The 17,091-nt window shown below is 36.6% G+C and overlaps 1 protein-coding gene across 1 annotated transcript in view; it reads right to left on the bottom strand.

The window, feature by feature from the left end:
• Positions 1-16,770, bottom strand: part of ASXL3 (ASXL transcriptional regulator 3) — a 151,076-nt gene extending 134,306 nt beyond the window's left edge. Inside the window, exon 1 of the mRNA XM_047794092.1 lies at positions 16,694-16,770. Within this exon, the coding sequence (XP_047650048.1) occupies positions 16,694-16,749 (56 nt within the window). The 5' untranslated portion in view covers positions 16,750-16,770. The remainder of the gene's footprint in view (positions 1-16,693) is intronic.
• Between the last annotated feature and the right edge of the window lie 321 nt (positions 16,771-17,091).

Here is a 17,091-nt window from a genome sequence, read left to right as displayed (position 1 = left end):
TTGGGTTCTAGAGTCCATTATTCCATTAATGTCGAATATCCAGAAATTGTGTAGACATCTGAACCAAACATAATACTCATGTTTTTCTGGACACTCTCCACTAACTGCACTGCATCTCATTTAAAAAATGGCATGTCTCTCATAAGGAAAATGCATTGAATTCATCACCTAGGCAAAAGACTCAGAAAATATCACTCTGAAAAGAAGAGACCACTTGCTTAGCTCAAACTTACAGTTCTCTTGGTGCTTAGCAATATGCGATGCTTTTTCTCCTCTAAAATCTTAAGTCCTTAAGTTTGACATATTGACCCTCTGTTGCATAACCTGTGAGTCCGACCAAATATAGTAAGAATAAAAGTCTTGGAGTTCCCGTCGTGGCGCAGTGGTTAACGAATCCGACTAGGAACCATGAGGTTGCGGGTTCGGTCCCTGCCCTTGCTCAGTGGGTTAATGATCCGGCGTTGCCGTGAGCTGTGGTGTAGGTTGCATACGCGGCTCGGATCCCGCGTTGCTGTGGCTCTGGTGTAGGCCGGTGGCTACAGCTCCGATTCGACCCCTAGCCTGGGAACCTCCATATGCCATGGGAGCGGCCCAAAGAAATACAAAAAGACAAAAAAAAAAAAAATTCAAGAATAAAAGTCTCCTCAAACCATCCCTTTTACAGTTGTCAGATAAACATATCTGAATGTAATACATGTTCAATGAAATATCTTCTGAGATGTCTTCCATGATCTAGGAACTATACAGGGATATATAAACAGTACAATACATCTCTAGCTATGTTGGAATTCTCAGTATAGTTGGGAGAAAGACACATAAACTAAAAGTACTGTGATAAAGTTACATTAAAACCTCCCTTGTGATACAAAAGAAGGGACTATATTTCTGCCTAGGAATTGAGGGAACAGTTTCCAGGGGAGATAATCTGATCTTAGATGACACATAGCTATTGGGGAGGCAGTGATGGTAATAACCAACAGAAGCTAAGGGATGAGCATATGTGAAATTTAAAAGAATCTTGGAAATCAGATCGCTATTCAAAAGTAAAATACACTCTATTCTATAGTAGTATGGACAGCAAGACTATTTCAGTATAATGGAAAACTTCTTATATAATATGAATATTCAGAAAGTACTAAACGAGACAAAACTTTGAGAACCTTAATGACAGAAGCACACACAATGATGTGGATTTTCCCAGAAATTAATCATTTCCTATATGTTTAAATGCAGACCTCTGCCAATACAGCAAAGTGGTTTTGCTAACTATTCTCCAAAATTTCATTTTGTATACTTAAAGCTTCTGAATCAAATTTCAAACAAAATTTGGGTGATGGTACAAATACATAGAACTGTGAGACACATCTCTCCCCCCAAAAAATATCAGTTAGATAATCAGTAAGAGGTACTTTCAGGATATGACACGTTAACATACATGTTTGGAGGGTGGAAAAGCAGAAGAATCAGAACATCTATACTGTACATTCAAAAAGCTAACGTGGCCCAAGTATGAGAGCTGGAGAAATATACCTTCTAAATTACAAATAAGATCCTCCCCAAAGTATTTCATTTAGTGAAGAACAATTTATCCATTAGTATACTGTAAATCGAAAAAATCCCTGATCCCAGAATCCCAACATTAGTCACTGTCAGATACTGTAATTAAAAACAATTCAGGCTCTGCTTTATCAAGTACAATGGTTTTAAATCTAATCATGGAATCAGAATTAAGAACACCAAGTAATGAGAATCACTCTCCTAATTTATCACGAAATTTTAGATTAAAAATTAAGTATTAAATATTATATATTTCTTATTAAATGTGCCAAAATACTACTGTAGAACATCTCGGAATACAAATTTGACTTGATAATCCATTCCATCTTGATTAATTTTTCTAAAGTCCTAATAATGTGGCAAAGTATGAAATCTCACAAATCAAATATACAATCGACAGTACACTTAAAAATTATTTTATCTTCATTTCAGCTCTATGGTGCATATAAAGACCTATATTTTTTCCTATTTTTCTGGAGAAGAAAGACACACATACACAAAGACTGAGTGATTTATCCAGGATAACACATTACATTGGAAACAGAAATAGAGCTGAACTCAAATTTCCATTCAGAAAGTATCATAAGCCTATTATATGAAGGGCACCACAGGGAAGAGAAGGATCAATGAGACATGAACTCTACCATTAAGGAAACTGCAATCTTATTATAACAAGAGAATATTTAAGAGAGTTTATTAGATAGTACAACAAAGGAACACACATATTATAATGGAATAATAACGGATAAAATGATGACTTAAAGCTAGAATTAAAAACCTCTTCACTGAGGAGGTGGTATTTAATACTTGCATTGGACTGTGGAGGTGGAGGATAGAGGACAAGAAATGGTAAAGGTCCTAACAGGCTGAGTAGAGTCAGACTTTAAAGAATATGTTAGTGTTTGCATAAAGTATATAGGTAATTTTTTTCAAATGTCACAAATTTTAATAAATATTTAGTCTAAATCAAGCCAAGCACCAGGTTTAATTTAAAAATAAATACAGCTGAGGCTGGTGACTGTTCTCCAATAGCCAACTTTCCCTACAGCTAAGACTCCCACTTTTTAGCTGGGAGCATGCCTCCTGTAACACACTATACTCTCCAGCTTCCCCTTGGGCTAAATGCAACAATGTGTCTGGCAAATAGGACATGAGGAAAGCTATAGCACTCAATGTTTAACACCTATCTACCAAGGGACTGTGTGTGCCCCTTCTTTTGCCTGCTTCTTGGAACACGAATTTGGTGGCAAGTTATGTTAGACCACCAGATGAAGACAAAATCCTGAGGACAGTAGAGCAACAAGACAAGAGGAGTCTGCTTCTTGGATATCCTGACTTAACACAGCTATCTCATCATTCCTGGGACTCTCCACCTTCAGACTGTAATGTGAGAAGTAAAACTGTATTTAACTACTACTTTGGGACTTCATGATACCTATCCTTATATAATATCTACGCTATAAAGTAAATACAAATTAGAGATATTTTCTTGGACCTCAATTTTCAAAACCTGAGAAAAATAATCTGAAAATATTTAAACTAATTGCAAAGGATTTATTATAATCAGCAATATGCAGTTGTAATAGGCCTTTGAATCTATTTTTAAATTTTAATCTGTATGACAACCATAAGCAGGGGAAAGGTCGGAGATCAGTATTATCATATTATAAGTGAAGACTAAAACAACAGATCAGGATTCATTCTCCAAATTGTATTGGGTGTAAATTCATTTAATCCATAAAATAATCACTATATATAATTCATACTGTATTGATATACTAAGATCCATTTATAAAGAAAAGTCAAATGAGTTAATGCCGGGAAAATGAATCAATAAATGAAAACTAGATTTTTGCTGTAAGTTCACAGTAGTTGACAATGTTTTCATTTATTCATTGGACTTCTCAGCCACTCAATTTTATTGTGATTACATTTAAAGATTGCTATTCTTTTTTATAGAGAACAGAGGAAAATTTAATGAGTAAACATAAATTAAATATATCATCATGGTGTGAGTGAAGAAATGGAGTGGGCTGCATGAGTCCACAAGGAAAACCCGAAAAGGGAAAATGGAGGCTGGATGATGGCCTGTTTGCATCAAACCGTCTGCAGGCAAAGCTATTCAGCCTTGCTTCACAAATTACTCATATTATAGGCATTTCAGAGCATAACTGGAATAAGCATATTCAATAAAATGATCAAAGGCATTGTGTCTCCCTGAGCTTAGTGGTGCTTACTACTGAGGCAGGAACATAAGGCAACCACAACCCCGCCCTTATTCTTCTCATAGTCACCCTTCGGGCAAGGTCTTGATGGCAACAAAAATACCAGATAACATTTGGAGTTCCCATCGTGGCTCAGCAGAAATAAATCTGCCTAGCATCCATGAGGATGCATGTTCGATCCCTGGCCTTTCTCAGTGGGTTAAGAACCCGGCGTTGCCATGAGCTCTGGTGTGGCTGCAGATGCAGCTTGCATCCCAAGTGTAGACCAGCAGCAATAGCTCTGATTCGACCCATAGCTTGGGAACCTCCATATGCCATGGTGCAGCTCTAAAAAGACCAAAAAAAAAAAAAAGATTATATTTGAAGTATAAATTACAACACAATCTCTCTTGCACCCCTAACTTCTGCCAAACTTGTTATAAGTATGTAGTATTGGAAGCAAATAAAATCAGGGTAATAGAGGGTGACAGGATCAATGAAAACCATCACTTCAGGAAAACCAACTGAAAGACATGTCCCTTCTAATATTATCTTAGAAGACTTATCTTCTTTTTCAGTTTGTCCTTCACTTACTACAGGGCTTTTGCACATTCTTCTCAAATTCTGAAATGATCAGCCTTTTCTAAGTTTAAAGATACGTCACATATTTACTAGTCCTATTATGGTGGACAACTCATCTTCTCCAAGCGTTGGTTTACTGATCTATAAAATAAAAGTTTAAGGCTATACGATCTACATACAAGTCCTTAAGAGGAACAAAAAAAAAATGTTATTGCTCTGAGTTAAACTTCATTCACATCTTAGATTGCATCCTACTGTGGGAGAGGCTGCTCTGAATGCCCTGTTTCTCAGGAAGCTTGCTTTCAAATAAATTCTCAAAAGCATGGCTAAAAGTTGGGATAATAATGACAATAGCAAATGGCCTTCTATGTAAACTAGTCTCGACTTTATCAAAGGGTGTAACTCCTTAGGTATTAAGAATTAAGAATTATTCAGCCCATTACTCCCTTACCACAAGAAACGGTTCAGATAAGGGCCAGAAATTCCTTGGGTTACCAGGTGGTGGAAAATTGGGTAAGGGAAAGGCCAGTTTTAAAATTTAGATAATTATCTGCTCCTATTCAAAATTCTATAGACACCATTTTGTAACTCCTCATCACTCTCGTATGAGAAAAGATAAGAATGAACCACTGTACCTAACATACAACCTAATTTATAAAACTTTGAAAACTAAAAGTTTTAAGTTGTTTGAGTCAAAAGAATGATATCTAAAAACAATTAATTAAATCAATCCTAATTTTCTTTTTTCTTTTCTTTTTTTTTTTTTTTAATAGGACCACAGGTATGGCATATAGAAGTTCCTAAGCTAGGGGTCAAATCAGAGATACAGCTTCCAGCCTACCCCACAGCCACAGCAATACTAGGTCCGAGCTACGTCTGCGACCTACACCGCAGCTCATGGAACACTGGATCCTTAAATCACAGAGAGCAGCCAGGGATTGCACCCGCATCTTCATGGATATTAGTCAAGTTTGTATCCACTGAGCCACAATGGGAACGCCCAATCCTAATTTTAAACGAACAAAGTTAAGCTTATGGTTACACCACAGGGGAAAACCAAAAATGTGGCAGGAGAAGATGAATTAGAGGGGTGGGAATAACATATGCATACTACTGCATAAAACAGATTATTAATAAGAACCCACTTATAACACAGGGAAATCCTTTCAACAGTTTGTAATAACCTATATGGTAAAATAGAATGGGTATATTATATGTATAACTGATCTACTTTGCTGTGCACCTGAAACTAATACAACACTGTAAGTCAACTATACTCCAAAAATTTTTAATTTTTGAAAAATTAAAATAGGAATTCCCGTCGTGGTGCAGTGGTTAACGAATCTGACTAGGAACCATGAGGTTGCAGGTTCGATCCCTGCCCTTGCTCAGTGGGTTAATGATCCGGCGTTGCAGTGAGCTGTGGTGTAGGTTGCAGACACGGCTCGGATCCTGCATTGCTGTGGCTCTGGCGTAGGCTGGCAGCTACAGCTCCGATTCGCCCCCTAGCCTGGGAACCTCCATGTGCCACGGGAGCGGCCCAAGAAATGGCAAAAAGACAAATAAATAAATAAATAATTAAAAATTAAAATAAAACCATGTGAACTGTTCTAAGTAATTCCAAATAGTGCTTTCCATGTACCTGATTCAGCACTTTCCTTCTTGGGGAGATGGTATAGGGGTATTCCAAAACAATCTTTGCTAATCCTAATTCTGAATTTAGGATTCGAGCCATTCTTAGACCATCCCACTAGCAACAATTTACTCCAACAAATCTTCATGATGCCATTTTTCTACATCTAGCAACCAGAAGGTCACCTTAAAGGAACACAAATTAAGCACAAATTGAAATATAATCATTGTACAAATTGTTGTATTTCATACAGACTGGTTAGAGAGGAATGAAGTCATGAATTCAGGCTCTGTGCAGTGGCCTGATAGAGAAAGCACTGTGCCTGGGCATGTTCCATCTGTCTTTTGTAAATGGAAAAAAGAAACAGAAAAATGAAAGAGTAGTTATTTTTCTACTTCCCAGTGGATGGATGAGGAAGGATGGATAAGTGATCATGACAGAGATTACCAATAACAGGAAAGCTTATTCTCTGCTTAAGAAAATTTCCTAAAGAATGCAGTCATTTTGGTTTTGACCATACTCATTTTTTTTTTTCATTTGGACCTCCTTTTCTTACCCTAAATGTATGTCTTAAAAGGAGAGCAATGTTAATAACTTAGCCTCCTCTACTAAGCACGGTTTAGTCAATCTTGTCTATTTTCATTCAGTTATTTCACAAAAGTAGTAACTGATACTCTCTAAAATTGCCTTTGTCAGCAATTATGCTTTGACTGGTCACAGTTAGTGAGTTTCCCCAAAAACAAGTTCCAATTATACCTCCAATATCAACAAAAGAGTGAGAGTCCTATGAAGAAATGCTTTAAAGATTCCATTACCATTCTTCCATTACCTGAAGTATGTTTCCTACCCTCACAGCATCACCTTCTAAATCAAACAATAACAAGCTGCCTTTCATATATGTCTCGATACTGTCCATAAGCCCAATCTTCACTCAAGATCATCCTCCTCATGTTGTACAAGGTCATAACAGTTAAAGTTCACAGAAGGCTTTGCATCTTCCAAATCTAAATGGAAATTTAAAAAGTTTTCAACCCTATTTACAATTAGGCCATAAATGGAAAGAGTATACACAAATCCTCAGACTAGACTTTAATCTCAGTGAGTAATATGCATCGATAATCAACAGTTAGCCAGAAAGGCTGTTAAGGGGGTGGGGGTGGGGAGCATTTACTTGATAGAATCATATGACCAATATTTTTTAAAATAAAAATGCTATCAAGCTCAGGCCAAAAATACTTAAAAAGGCTAAGTGTAGCTGGTGCTGAACCAGACATCAAATCTCAGATTTGTCTCTCACCAGCTGAATGAACTATCTCAAACTATGTATTCTCATCTGCCTCAGTTTCCTTTTCTGTAAAAAGGTAAATATAATATCATCAGCGTACCAGCTTTGAAAATTTTTAGAAAGATAACAAATGTAAAATCCTTAGTATTGGGCCTAATATAAGTAAATGATCAAAGGATATTAGGTATTTTTTTAGTCATCAAGTCCTGACTCATTAATTTGCTTGACATACTATATAAAGCATGGTAACTTGGCACTAGGTAAAATAAATTAAGGACACAAAGATGTGTGTCCCTAACCTTAATGAACTTATATTCATGATGGAAATACACTTCTTTTCGGAATATCACATATTTTTTAAGAATTCAGGAAAGAACTTAGAAATTCCTAAATTTATTTTTTAATAAAAATACAAAACAATTATGTACTAGGCTGAAGATATACTTCACAGAGGAAAGGTTAAAAGGCATAACTGAATGACGAGAAAAGAATGGTCTAGAACCATGCTGTTAAATCTTCAAAAGCAGGAACTTCATTTTATTCATCTATTAATCCAGCAACTTCCACAGTCTCAAGAACATACCATGTGCTTAATAATGGAATGAAGATATGCCTTAAAGCTTCCACAAACCCCCCATGGTCTTACCCACTGAGCACAAAGGAGGCACTTGGTAGGTATTTAATTGAGTAACATCTCCCCAACTTGTTTTCCTTTCCTCTGATGTCCTCTCATTTGAGCACTAAGCACCTGGAAAAGCTTGGTACCCACACACCTGAGCACAGTGAACCTGGCCAGAAGCTGCTTACCAACACACCAAAGACAGAGTTGAGCCTAAATACAAGCCACAAGCCTTTTTAAAAAATGTTAATAGAAATCATCCCAATTTTAGAGAAAATCCCAGCCCACAATTACTGATCTGATTTTGCATAGGTATCTCAGGAGGTAGAGGATAGTCCTAATTGTCCTGAAAGAACTAGAACTTATTCTTGAGAATTATGCACTGCAGCTTTTAAAAAACCTGGCTTAACAAAATGTCATAATTTTTATTCCTCTGAAAACAAATCAACTATAAAAAGAAGTCCCCATGTCAGCATATCAACTGCTTTGCATTTGAATTATGTTGTCAAGTTCAAACAACGAAGCAAAACTAAAATCAGTTAGGCATGTGGCAATTAAGAGCATAAGCAATGAAATAAAAGATAAAAAGAAAAACACCACCTAGAAAAAAAAATTAAAGAAAATCACCCCAGTTAAATGCCTATTCCTCCCCAAAGATTTTCACCTGCATAGGATACTTAGAAAGACTCTCATACAATGTAATTTTACATCCATTTCTGCTCCTATTTCTGCACTGAAATATTTATAGAGTGCTCAGTATTTCTGGAGTAAATTATACCTAGATCTTGATAAAGCTGAAATCACCTAAATTACCTTTTTTGTTCAATTATTTGGAAGAATGGAGAAAGAAAGCTTGACAGAATAAAAAGTTGCATTAAGAAATGGCCATTTCAGAGCTATAATTGTACACCTTAGTGAATATTGATGTCTTGAGGGTTATATGCAATCACCACAGTTATTTTTACCAAAGGCTTCAAATAAAACCCAAATCAATTTGTTATATTAATATACACATTATATTTGAACATGAAACTTAAGCCAAGTATTCTACTGGTTTATGTTAGGAACAACATGTGAAAATACATATTAGATGTATGTAAAAACAGAAGCACAGTACACAGTACACACATATTGTTATGAATACCTTTAAAGTTGAATCAGATACTCAAAATTCTAGAAAAATTCTATGGTAAGCCATAAATTCTAGAAGTGTAAAGTTTCAAATTTCGAATCGCTGTTGTAAACTGAATTTTTGTGCCCACCCCTCAAGTTCCTATGTTGAAGCCCTAGTCCCCAGTGTGGCTTTATTAAGAGAGTGATTAAGGCTGAAAGAGGTCATAAGGATGGAGCCTTGATCTGATGGGAGCTGTGTCCTTATAAGAAGAGACACTGAAGAGCTCCCTCTCCCTCTGCACATACACACCAATGAAAGGACACAACTAGAAGGTGGCTGTCTGCAAGCCAGGAAGGAGGCCACTCCAGAAACCTACCCTGTGAGACCTTGACCTGGGGCTTCCAGCTTCCAGAACTGTGAGAAGATACATTTCTGCTGTTTAAGCCGCCTAGTGTACAGTGTTTTGTTATGGCAGCTAGAGCAGATTAACTAATCACTGTTCTTATGACTTCAACATGGGAACCAGGAGGAGTCCTGTTGCAAATTTATTACATTAGTTTGAGATATTCTACCCAAAAAGTACTTCCTCCCCATTCAGCAATCCAATGTCATAGACTCTTGTAGAACAATATGATAACCATCAGAAGTGCCTGCAACACACATATTCTCACACACACACACACACACACACAGTACCTGAACGTCTCATGGGGCTCTACTTGTACTTTCCAAATTGTGAAAAGATTATGGAGGAAATTTCACAGCAAAAGGCAAGTACAGTTGACCCTTGAGCAACACGGGGGTTAATCCACATATAATTTAGAGTCAGTTCTTTGAATCTGCAGTTCCTCCATGTTTGCAGACTCAACCAACCACAGAATGTGTAGTATTGTAGCATTTACTACTGAAAAATATTCATGTATAAGTGGACTCACAAATTTCAAAAAACCAAGTTGTTCAAGGCTCAGCTGTAGTCAACTGTGGCTGCAACATCAGATGCTTGACTACAAAGGCTTTAAAGCTGCCCAAGTCCAGGCTGATTAGAGTTGTGCTGAGGAGTTGAAACCTGACCTTGAATGGTTTCAACAATCATTTTTTAACTCAGGAAATGCTTCCATGGTCAAAGATAATTTTATCACCCTTCTGAAGAGTGGTTTCAAAAAAAGTAACTTTAAGTTAAAAAAATTAATTATGATAGATTAGTTGTTTTAAAACAGTGTAAATTATGAATTTGGATTTAACCAGTCTTACACCATTTAATTCAAAACTAATTATGTACAAAGCATAAAATATTAACAAACGACATCCTAAATGACATATTTCGGGAAGAACCAAATTCAAATATTAGAAATTCAAAATCTTATCTGAAGAATACTGTATGCATTCATATCCTAAACCCAACATCATCAGAATATCATGTTTATTCAGGTATCATGTGACTAGAAAAAAGTACCATGCCTGATTTCATCTAATTATATCCGAACATACAACTGACAATAGCTTTTGATTCATAGTTTATTAGGTGCAATATATTCTTTGGAATATTTCTGATTATCAGTTAAGAAACACTACTATAAATGTCAGTGTTTGAGAAAAAAAAAAGATTTTTAAAAGGGTAGACCAGATTTCAAGAGATCAGATAAGAAGATACTGCATTAGTCTAGTCAAAAAATTACAAGTGCAAAGAAGGAATGGCAAACAGTAGAGACACAGAGAAAAAGAGCTGCAAAAGGGCATAGAACTGATACTACCCAAGGGCCGATCGGCCATGGGGGGATGGGCCAGAGAGTTAGGAATGACCCTGAGTGAGATTTCCAATCTGAGTAATGATACGTAAAATTCTGTGGCAACTAAAATAAATTATTCTAAAGGCTTGTTAACACACACTGATGTACACACACCAATACACACACATAAATATATGCAGGTGCCCTATGGCTCTGTTTAATAACTCCATTGTCTCATTCATCCCTCTCTAAGTAGCCAACTGTACAGAGCATTTACACAAGGAGAGAGTTAGATGTGAGCCAATGGCAGGGATGACACTGTGAGTTAACACTGTAATTCTAAAATGCCCTGACACAAACAAATGAGACCACCCTTTCAGTATGAAAGGGAGGGGGGTGCGACATGGAGTCTGGAGATAAGAATTGATTTTTCAGTTGCAGTTATTTGTGTTTCTTTCTTATCTTTAGACAAAACATTTCAGCAGTGAGAAAGAATCATCTCCTATAGCACTAATTAGAAACGTAAATCTCACCAAGAGAAATGCCAAGAAATTTTGTTTGTCACGATACATGGTAATGGAATTTTCTGACATTTTATCCCACTAGAAAAATGCAACATCTTTAATAAAACAGACTACAAAGTGGAGATCCTAATTTCAGCATATCATAACAGACTACAAAAACAGAGAACATGAAAAACCTTAAGACAAGTAGCTAAAAGCAAATTTATTCTAAGGATTACGGGGGGGGGGGGATAAAAAGTTCTCATGGATACAAGGGCAATTTCAAAATCGTGGGTTGTCAATTGCATGCTGAACATTGCAAAGTCAAAAATATGTCAATATTCTGAGTAATACCAAGCAAAGAGAGATTGTTTATAAACCTTTTCAAATGTCCCTACTGTGATGTGTTATTATAGGCTGCTGCTCTGTAAATGGCTGATGAAATCTAACATAGATTTCTTCTAAAGTGTCTATGGTATTGTAAAAATGTACCTCATAAATATTGTCCTGCCCCAACCCAATAGGTTTTTTTTTATTGCTTTGTGATATGCCTTTATTTTATGACTTCCTCGCCTCCATTAGAAAACTATTTACCTATTACCTATTACCAAATAATAGGAAAACTATACCACAGTTCATGCTACATTAATGGCGGGTATCTTGTAACAATAATGCCTTCCACGTAAGAAATTATCCCCTGCTGATGAATGATTGTTTGGCTCTCGCTAGGTTAGTGCTGCAAACCTCACCTCCTTGACCCTACTGCCCCTGGATGTGTCACGAAAACAGAGCACACATTTCTACGGAAACATCACTTTTAAAATTACATGAGCAGAGAAAAACATATCCTCGGCATCGAAAATCACCCAGTCCTCTTGATAAAGGAATTATAACTTCTCAATAAGCAAACCAAAAACAGCAAAGCAGAATTAGGACAACCCCAAAAGTCATCCAAACCTACATGGTACCTGCAGGAACTTCTCTTTTTCTGTGAACATATGTTTAATTACTGCAGACAAGACTACAGTCTACAGTAGCACCCTCTCTCCCTGAGGAAGTGGGAATGTTTAGTCAAGCCATTCAAACAGGCATATCAAATGTCCATCCATAAAAGCCGCAGGCTGCAATGTGCATATTTCTATCCCCTTTATACAAGTAACATGGCTCTTTGATTGATTATAAGATTCCAATCATCTGAAAAGCATTCCAAACAGCTATGTCTTATCAATTGTTGACAACTCACAAACACAAAGTAACAGAAATACTGAGAATCAGGAAAGCAGGTACAGTACAGATGGACCAGAATAAAATTACATTGCTAGAAATCTTATTATTACATAGAAGGGAATTAAAACTTACCAAAAATATTTTCATTAAAAGATACAGTTCTAGGAGATCATGCTGTGATCATATTGTTAATTTTCCCCTACAAAAACCCTATGTCCTTCTGACCATTTATTATATCCATATACCTTTTTAAAGACACATGGAGAGTGCTTATTTCAACCCAGCCTTTCAAAATAGAATTTAATCATGCACTACACATTTCATCAATAACTTGAAGATACACAGAACATATTAAAACATTGTCCTCTTTTTATCCTGTCTACTTGAAGATTACGCAGTTTAAAGTATTGCTTGAAAAGAGGAAAAGGTACCATAAACTGTCGAGAATTTCACCTTAGTCAAATGAATTAATAATATCACATATCCTGAACACATTCAAATACTCATATCTGCTTTGTCAAAATTATTGGGATTTTTTTATTGTAAGTTCCAAGTTTAAACCAGAGGCACCTACAGTGTTTGAAAACAGTTAACAGCATAATAACCTTACTTGTTCACAGCTAATCTGCTAGAGACTACTGGCATGCATAAATTTAATGGAACTCCCACAAAACCAGTAGGTTCCTTTTGATTAAAACAAACAATTAAACAGGATAAAAAGACAACTTGGAATGTTAAAAAAGAAGCTTCTAACTCTAAATGCAAGCCAAAGTTATCACTAAGGACCAGCAAATTGACATCCTGAGGAAGATTATTTACTCAACAAATATTTACTGAGTATCTTCTGAATGCCAGGAGGATTGGGTACCCCGCCCTTAAAGAGTTCACAGACCAGCGGGAAGACAAACAAGGACAAATTTACGGTACAGTGAGGTCAGTGCAATAGTACACGAAATAAATGGCATTACTTCAAAACAAATGGTCTTGGAGTGATGATGACTAAAGGGCCAATCTTCTCTTTTCCAGAAATGCTAGGTACAGTGGTGGGCTGGCTGTTTGGGGAGGCCATCGGCATGACCTCTCACTCATAGAGACCGCCAGAAGAATACACATTAGTAACCCCCCCAGGCCCTCCCCTGCATTTAATCAGGCATATCTGAAAGCCTGCATTTCTTAAAAAACACACCGTTAATAAATACCTAGAAATGAAACAGCTATGTGTGACCTCATGATGATGGAATTTCTAAATGTAACTTTACTTAAGAAAAGTAGATACAGTTACACTTCATTTACTCAGCTACCATAAATACTTGGAAAATAGCTAAGAATTTGGAAGGTAGTACAACAGTACCTTAGGCAGGCAAAATAAATGTCAGAATCTGCTCCCTAAGGCAATATACATAACATGGAGGAAAGCTGAAACCCTCTCAAAATCTATATACTCCTTTTATTTTAGAGATGATCCTAAGAAGCAAGCTAGAAAACAAGGGGAGAGTGGCCACAGATACACTAGCATAAGTAACTGTCGCAACTGGCAAGAGGGAGGATTCAAAGAAACAAAGAAATGAGAACACAAAATGCACAGTCTGAGGCCCTTTGAACAAAGCTGATTATACAGACTAGAACTAAAAACAGAACTGGGGGCTCTTTCTTCACCTGTCCTCTTTCCTATTTAACTTGCGAATTTCTTGCTCGTACCTCAAATAGTACGGTACAGGTTCATCAATACTTATAACAACAAATGGGTTTTTTTCCCTTCACAGAAGGACATAATAACAGGGCGGGGGGGGGATGGTAAGGAGGGAGGGTTGTATTTAGAGGAATGGGTTATGCTTTCCATTTCAATGTCTGGAGTCTTTATAAAGAAGCTGTTTTGTGTTGTGTTTAACAACTTAAAGCCCTTTAATATAACACTCTAGGAAGACCAGCATCTTGAAAAAATATGAAAAAAAGGCTGTTACAATCATAAGTGCAATTAAAATCCTGTTCAGGGCCATGGTACAAGAATTTTATATCTCAAGGTACATAATAACGGATAACAGACCACATGCTCCCGTGGAGAAGAATATCATAAGGAACAAATTTCAAATGTCTGGGTATACGAGATGCTTTTTATGCCTGTATAGGCAGATTCCTCTGGCTCAGAGCCCGCATTTGACAGGAGTTGATATCCTTAGTTTTTACCCCTTCTTTTATTTTGGCTGCCCCACAAACATTTTTCAGTGCTTTCTAAATGGCATAAATATTTTCAAGGGTTTTTGACAGACATCAGGAGAAAATTCATTTCCAGGTGTCCCCGTCTTGTTCCCTCACTCCTCACACTGACATCTGGCTTAGAAGAACAGGATCCCCTCTAAGAGAGCTGCTAGGCTCTGTCAGCAGCTTCCCTGCCCATCGTTACCTCCACCTTGTCGGGGGACAAATATTGCAAACAGCCTAGTTACATCATCTCAGGCTCTTTCTTCAGAACAGGCAGAAAAAGCCTCTGAAACAGAGATGAAAAACAGAGCCTAGCTGTCCTATACGCCACTAAATTGTGATGTTCGAATTTGCAAAAGATGCATTGTAAACAGTTAGAAGCTGATGTGACTCATGTTACAGCCAGAGGAGTTACAGGTAATACTGATTTTCTAGGAAAAGTTGGTCCCAGGAGGACACTCATTTCTCTCAGCAGGTTCCATCTCCATATCAGATTCAAAAGGTAGCTCTGCAGGCTTGATTTTCACCAAGCTGGGACCACTGTCTTCTCAATGGCTTATAGGTAGACAACCTCATGCAATTAAAAAAACTTCACTCAATGTAACATGGATGATTAGATACACATATGACAACAGCTCTATGGTTATTTTACCCTGTAACAAAACTTTTCTTTTTTTCTCTCTCTCTCTTTTTTTTTATTTTTTTTTATTTTCCCACTGTACAGCAAGGGGGTCAGGTTATCCTTACATGTATACATTACAATTACATTTTTCCCCCAGCTTTTCTTCTGTTGCAACATGAGTATCTAGACAAAGTTCTCAATGCTATTCAGCAGGATCTCCTTGTAAATCTATTCTAAGTTGTGTCTCTCTCTCCTTGAGTAATATCACTGATATGGTCCTGAACTGCTCACCAAGCTGGGACCACTGTCTTCTCAATGGCTTACAGGTAGACAATTTCATACAATTAAAAACTTGACTCAATGTAACATGGATGATTAGATTCACATATGACAGCTCTATGGTTATTCTACCCAGGAACAAACTTTTTTTTTCTTCTCAAGTAATATCATTGATATGGTAATATGGCCCTGAACTGCTGTATAAAGCCAACACTGAAAAAATCCATAACTAAATAAACATAAAAATCATCATAAACAAAATGTAGTATATATCTCTGCAGTAAAATATAAAGTATGATTTGGAAGCAAAAAAAAAAAAATGAAGTACTGATTCATGCTACAAAATGGATGGACCTTGAAAATATGATGCTAAATGAAAGAAGCCAGTCACAAAAGGCTACATACTGGGTAATTCCATTTATATGAAATGTCCAGAATAGGCAAATCCACAGGTATAAAAAGTACATTAGTGGTTGCCAGGGGCTAGGGAGAATAGGGACTGACCATTAATGGGTCCAGGGTTCCATCTTAGGGTGATGAAATGTTCAAAAACTAGATAGTGGTGATGATTGCACAGTTTTGTGAATATAGTGAAAACTACTGAATTGTACATTTTAAAAGGGTGAATTTTATGGTATGTGACTATCTCCATAAACCTTTTTAAAAGGCTCAGTAGTTGATTAATGATGCTCTGAGTGGAGTAATTCTAAATATAAGAGGACTAAATTTTCAAGCACATTCATTGGCACTTGGAATTTTATCAGAGCGAGTTCATCTTTGGATCTTGGAATTTATCTACTAAGGCTGTAAAAGTGTTTCTCTTTCACTACTCTCAGAAACAAAATCTCCTCTTACAAAAAAAAGAAAGAGGAATAACTCCAATTACAGGCTAATTCACACAGTGCTGTTCTTTGTTAATGAAGTACATTCCATAGCAATCCATCTAATGTAATTTATTAAGCCAGCAGGTAGTTCCAAGGAAATCTTGGGTCGCCCAAATATTTGGCAGTCACAAAAGAACTTGCAAGTAATTCCTTAATTCACAATAGACTATAACATCAAAATCTAGATACACTTGTTGTTTTGCAATTAGTAGCAATTATGATTCCGTGAAAATAGAAAATGTAAATATGAATACTGACCTTGTTTCTTTTAACCCTTCTTTCTGAATGACTTCCAATATCTGCTTTGCTGTCATTGGTGAGTTGGGGTGTTTTTCTAGTGCCTAAAAAATAAAAATAAACATAAGAGTCCTAGATTACTGCATGGAAGCACACAAGATGAAAATATGTGTGAATCATGCAATGTTTCCTTAACATTTTAAAGGGGGAAGGGGCTGTTATGCCAAAACTAGGTCCCATCACACAGATCAGGTGTCCAAAGTGAGAATTTTTTTCTGGACATTTATGGCAATTTCTGCAACATATAGGGGCCATTCTATAAAAGTGTCACAAAGGCATACACACCAAAAAAAGAAACGTTAAATCAAGTAGCACCAAGTTAATAAAGGTATATAATTTCCTTTATTAAAAATTGCTAA

The sequence above is a fragment of the Phacochoerus africanus genome, chromosome 8 (assembly GCF_016906955.1).
Source record: "Phacochoerus africanus isolate WHEZ1 chromosome 8, ROS_Pafr_v1, whole genome shotgun sequence".
NCBI lineage: Eukaryota > Metazoa > Chordata > Mammalia > Artiodactyla > Suidae > Phacochoerus > Phacochoerus africanus.
The sequence above is the reverse complement of the archived record's forward strand: the minus strand, read 5'-3'. Positions and strand labels throughout refer to the sequence as shown.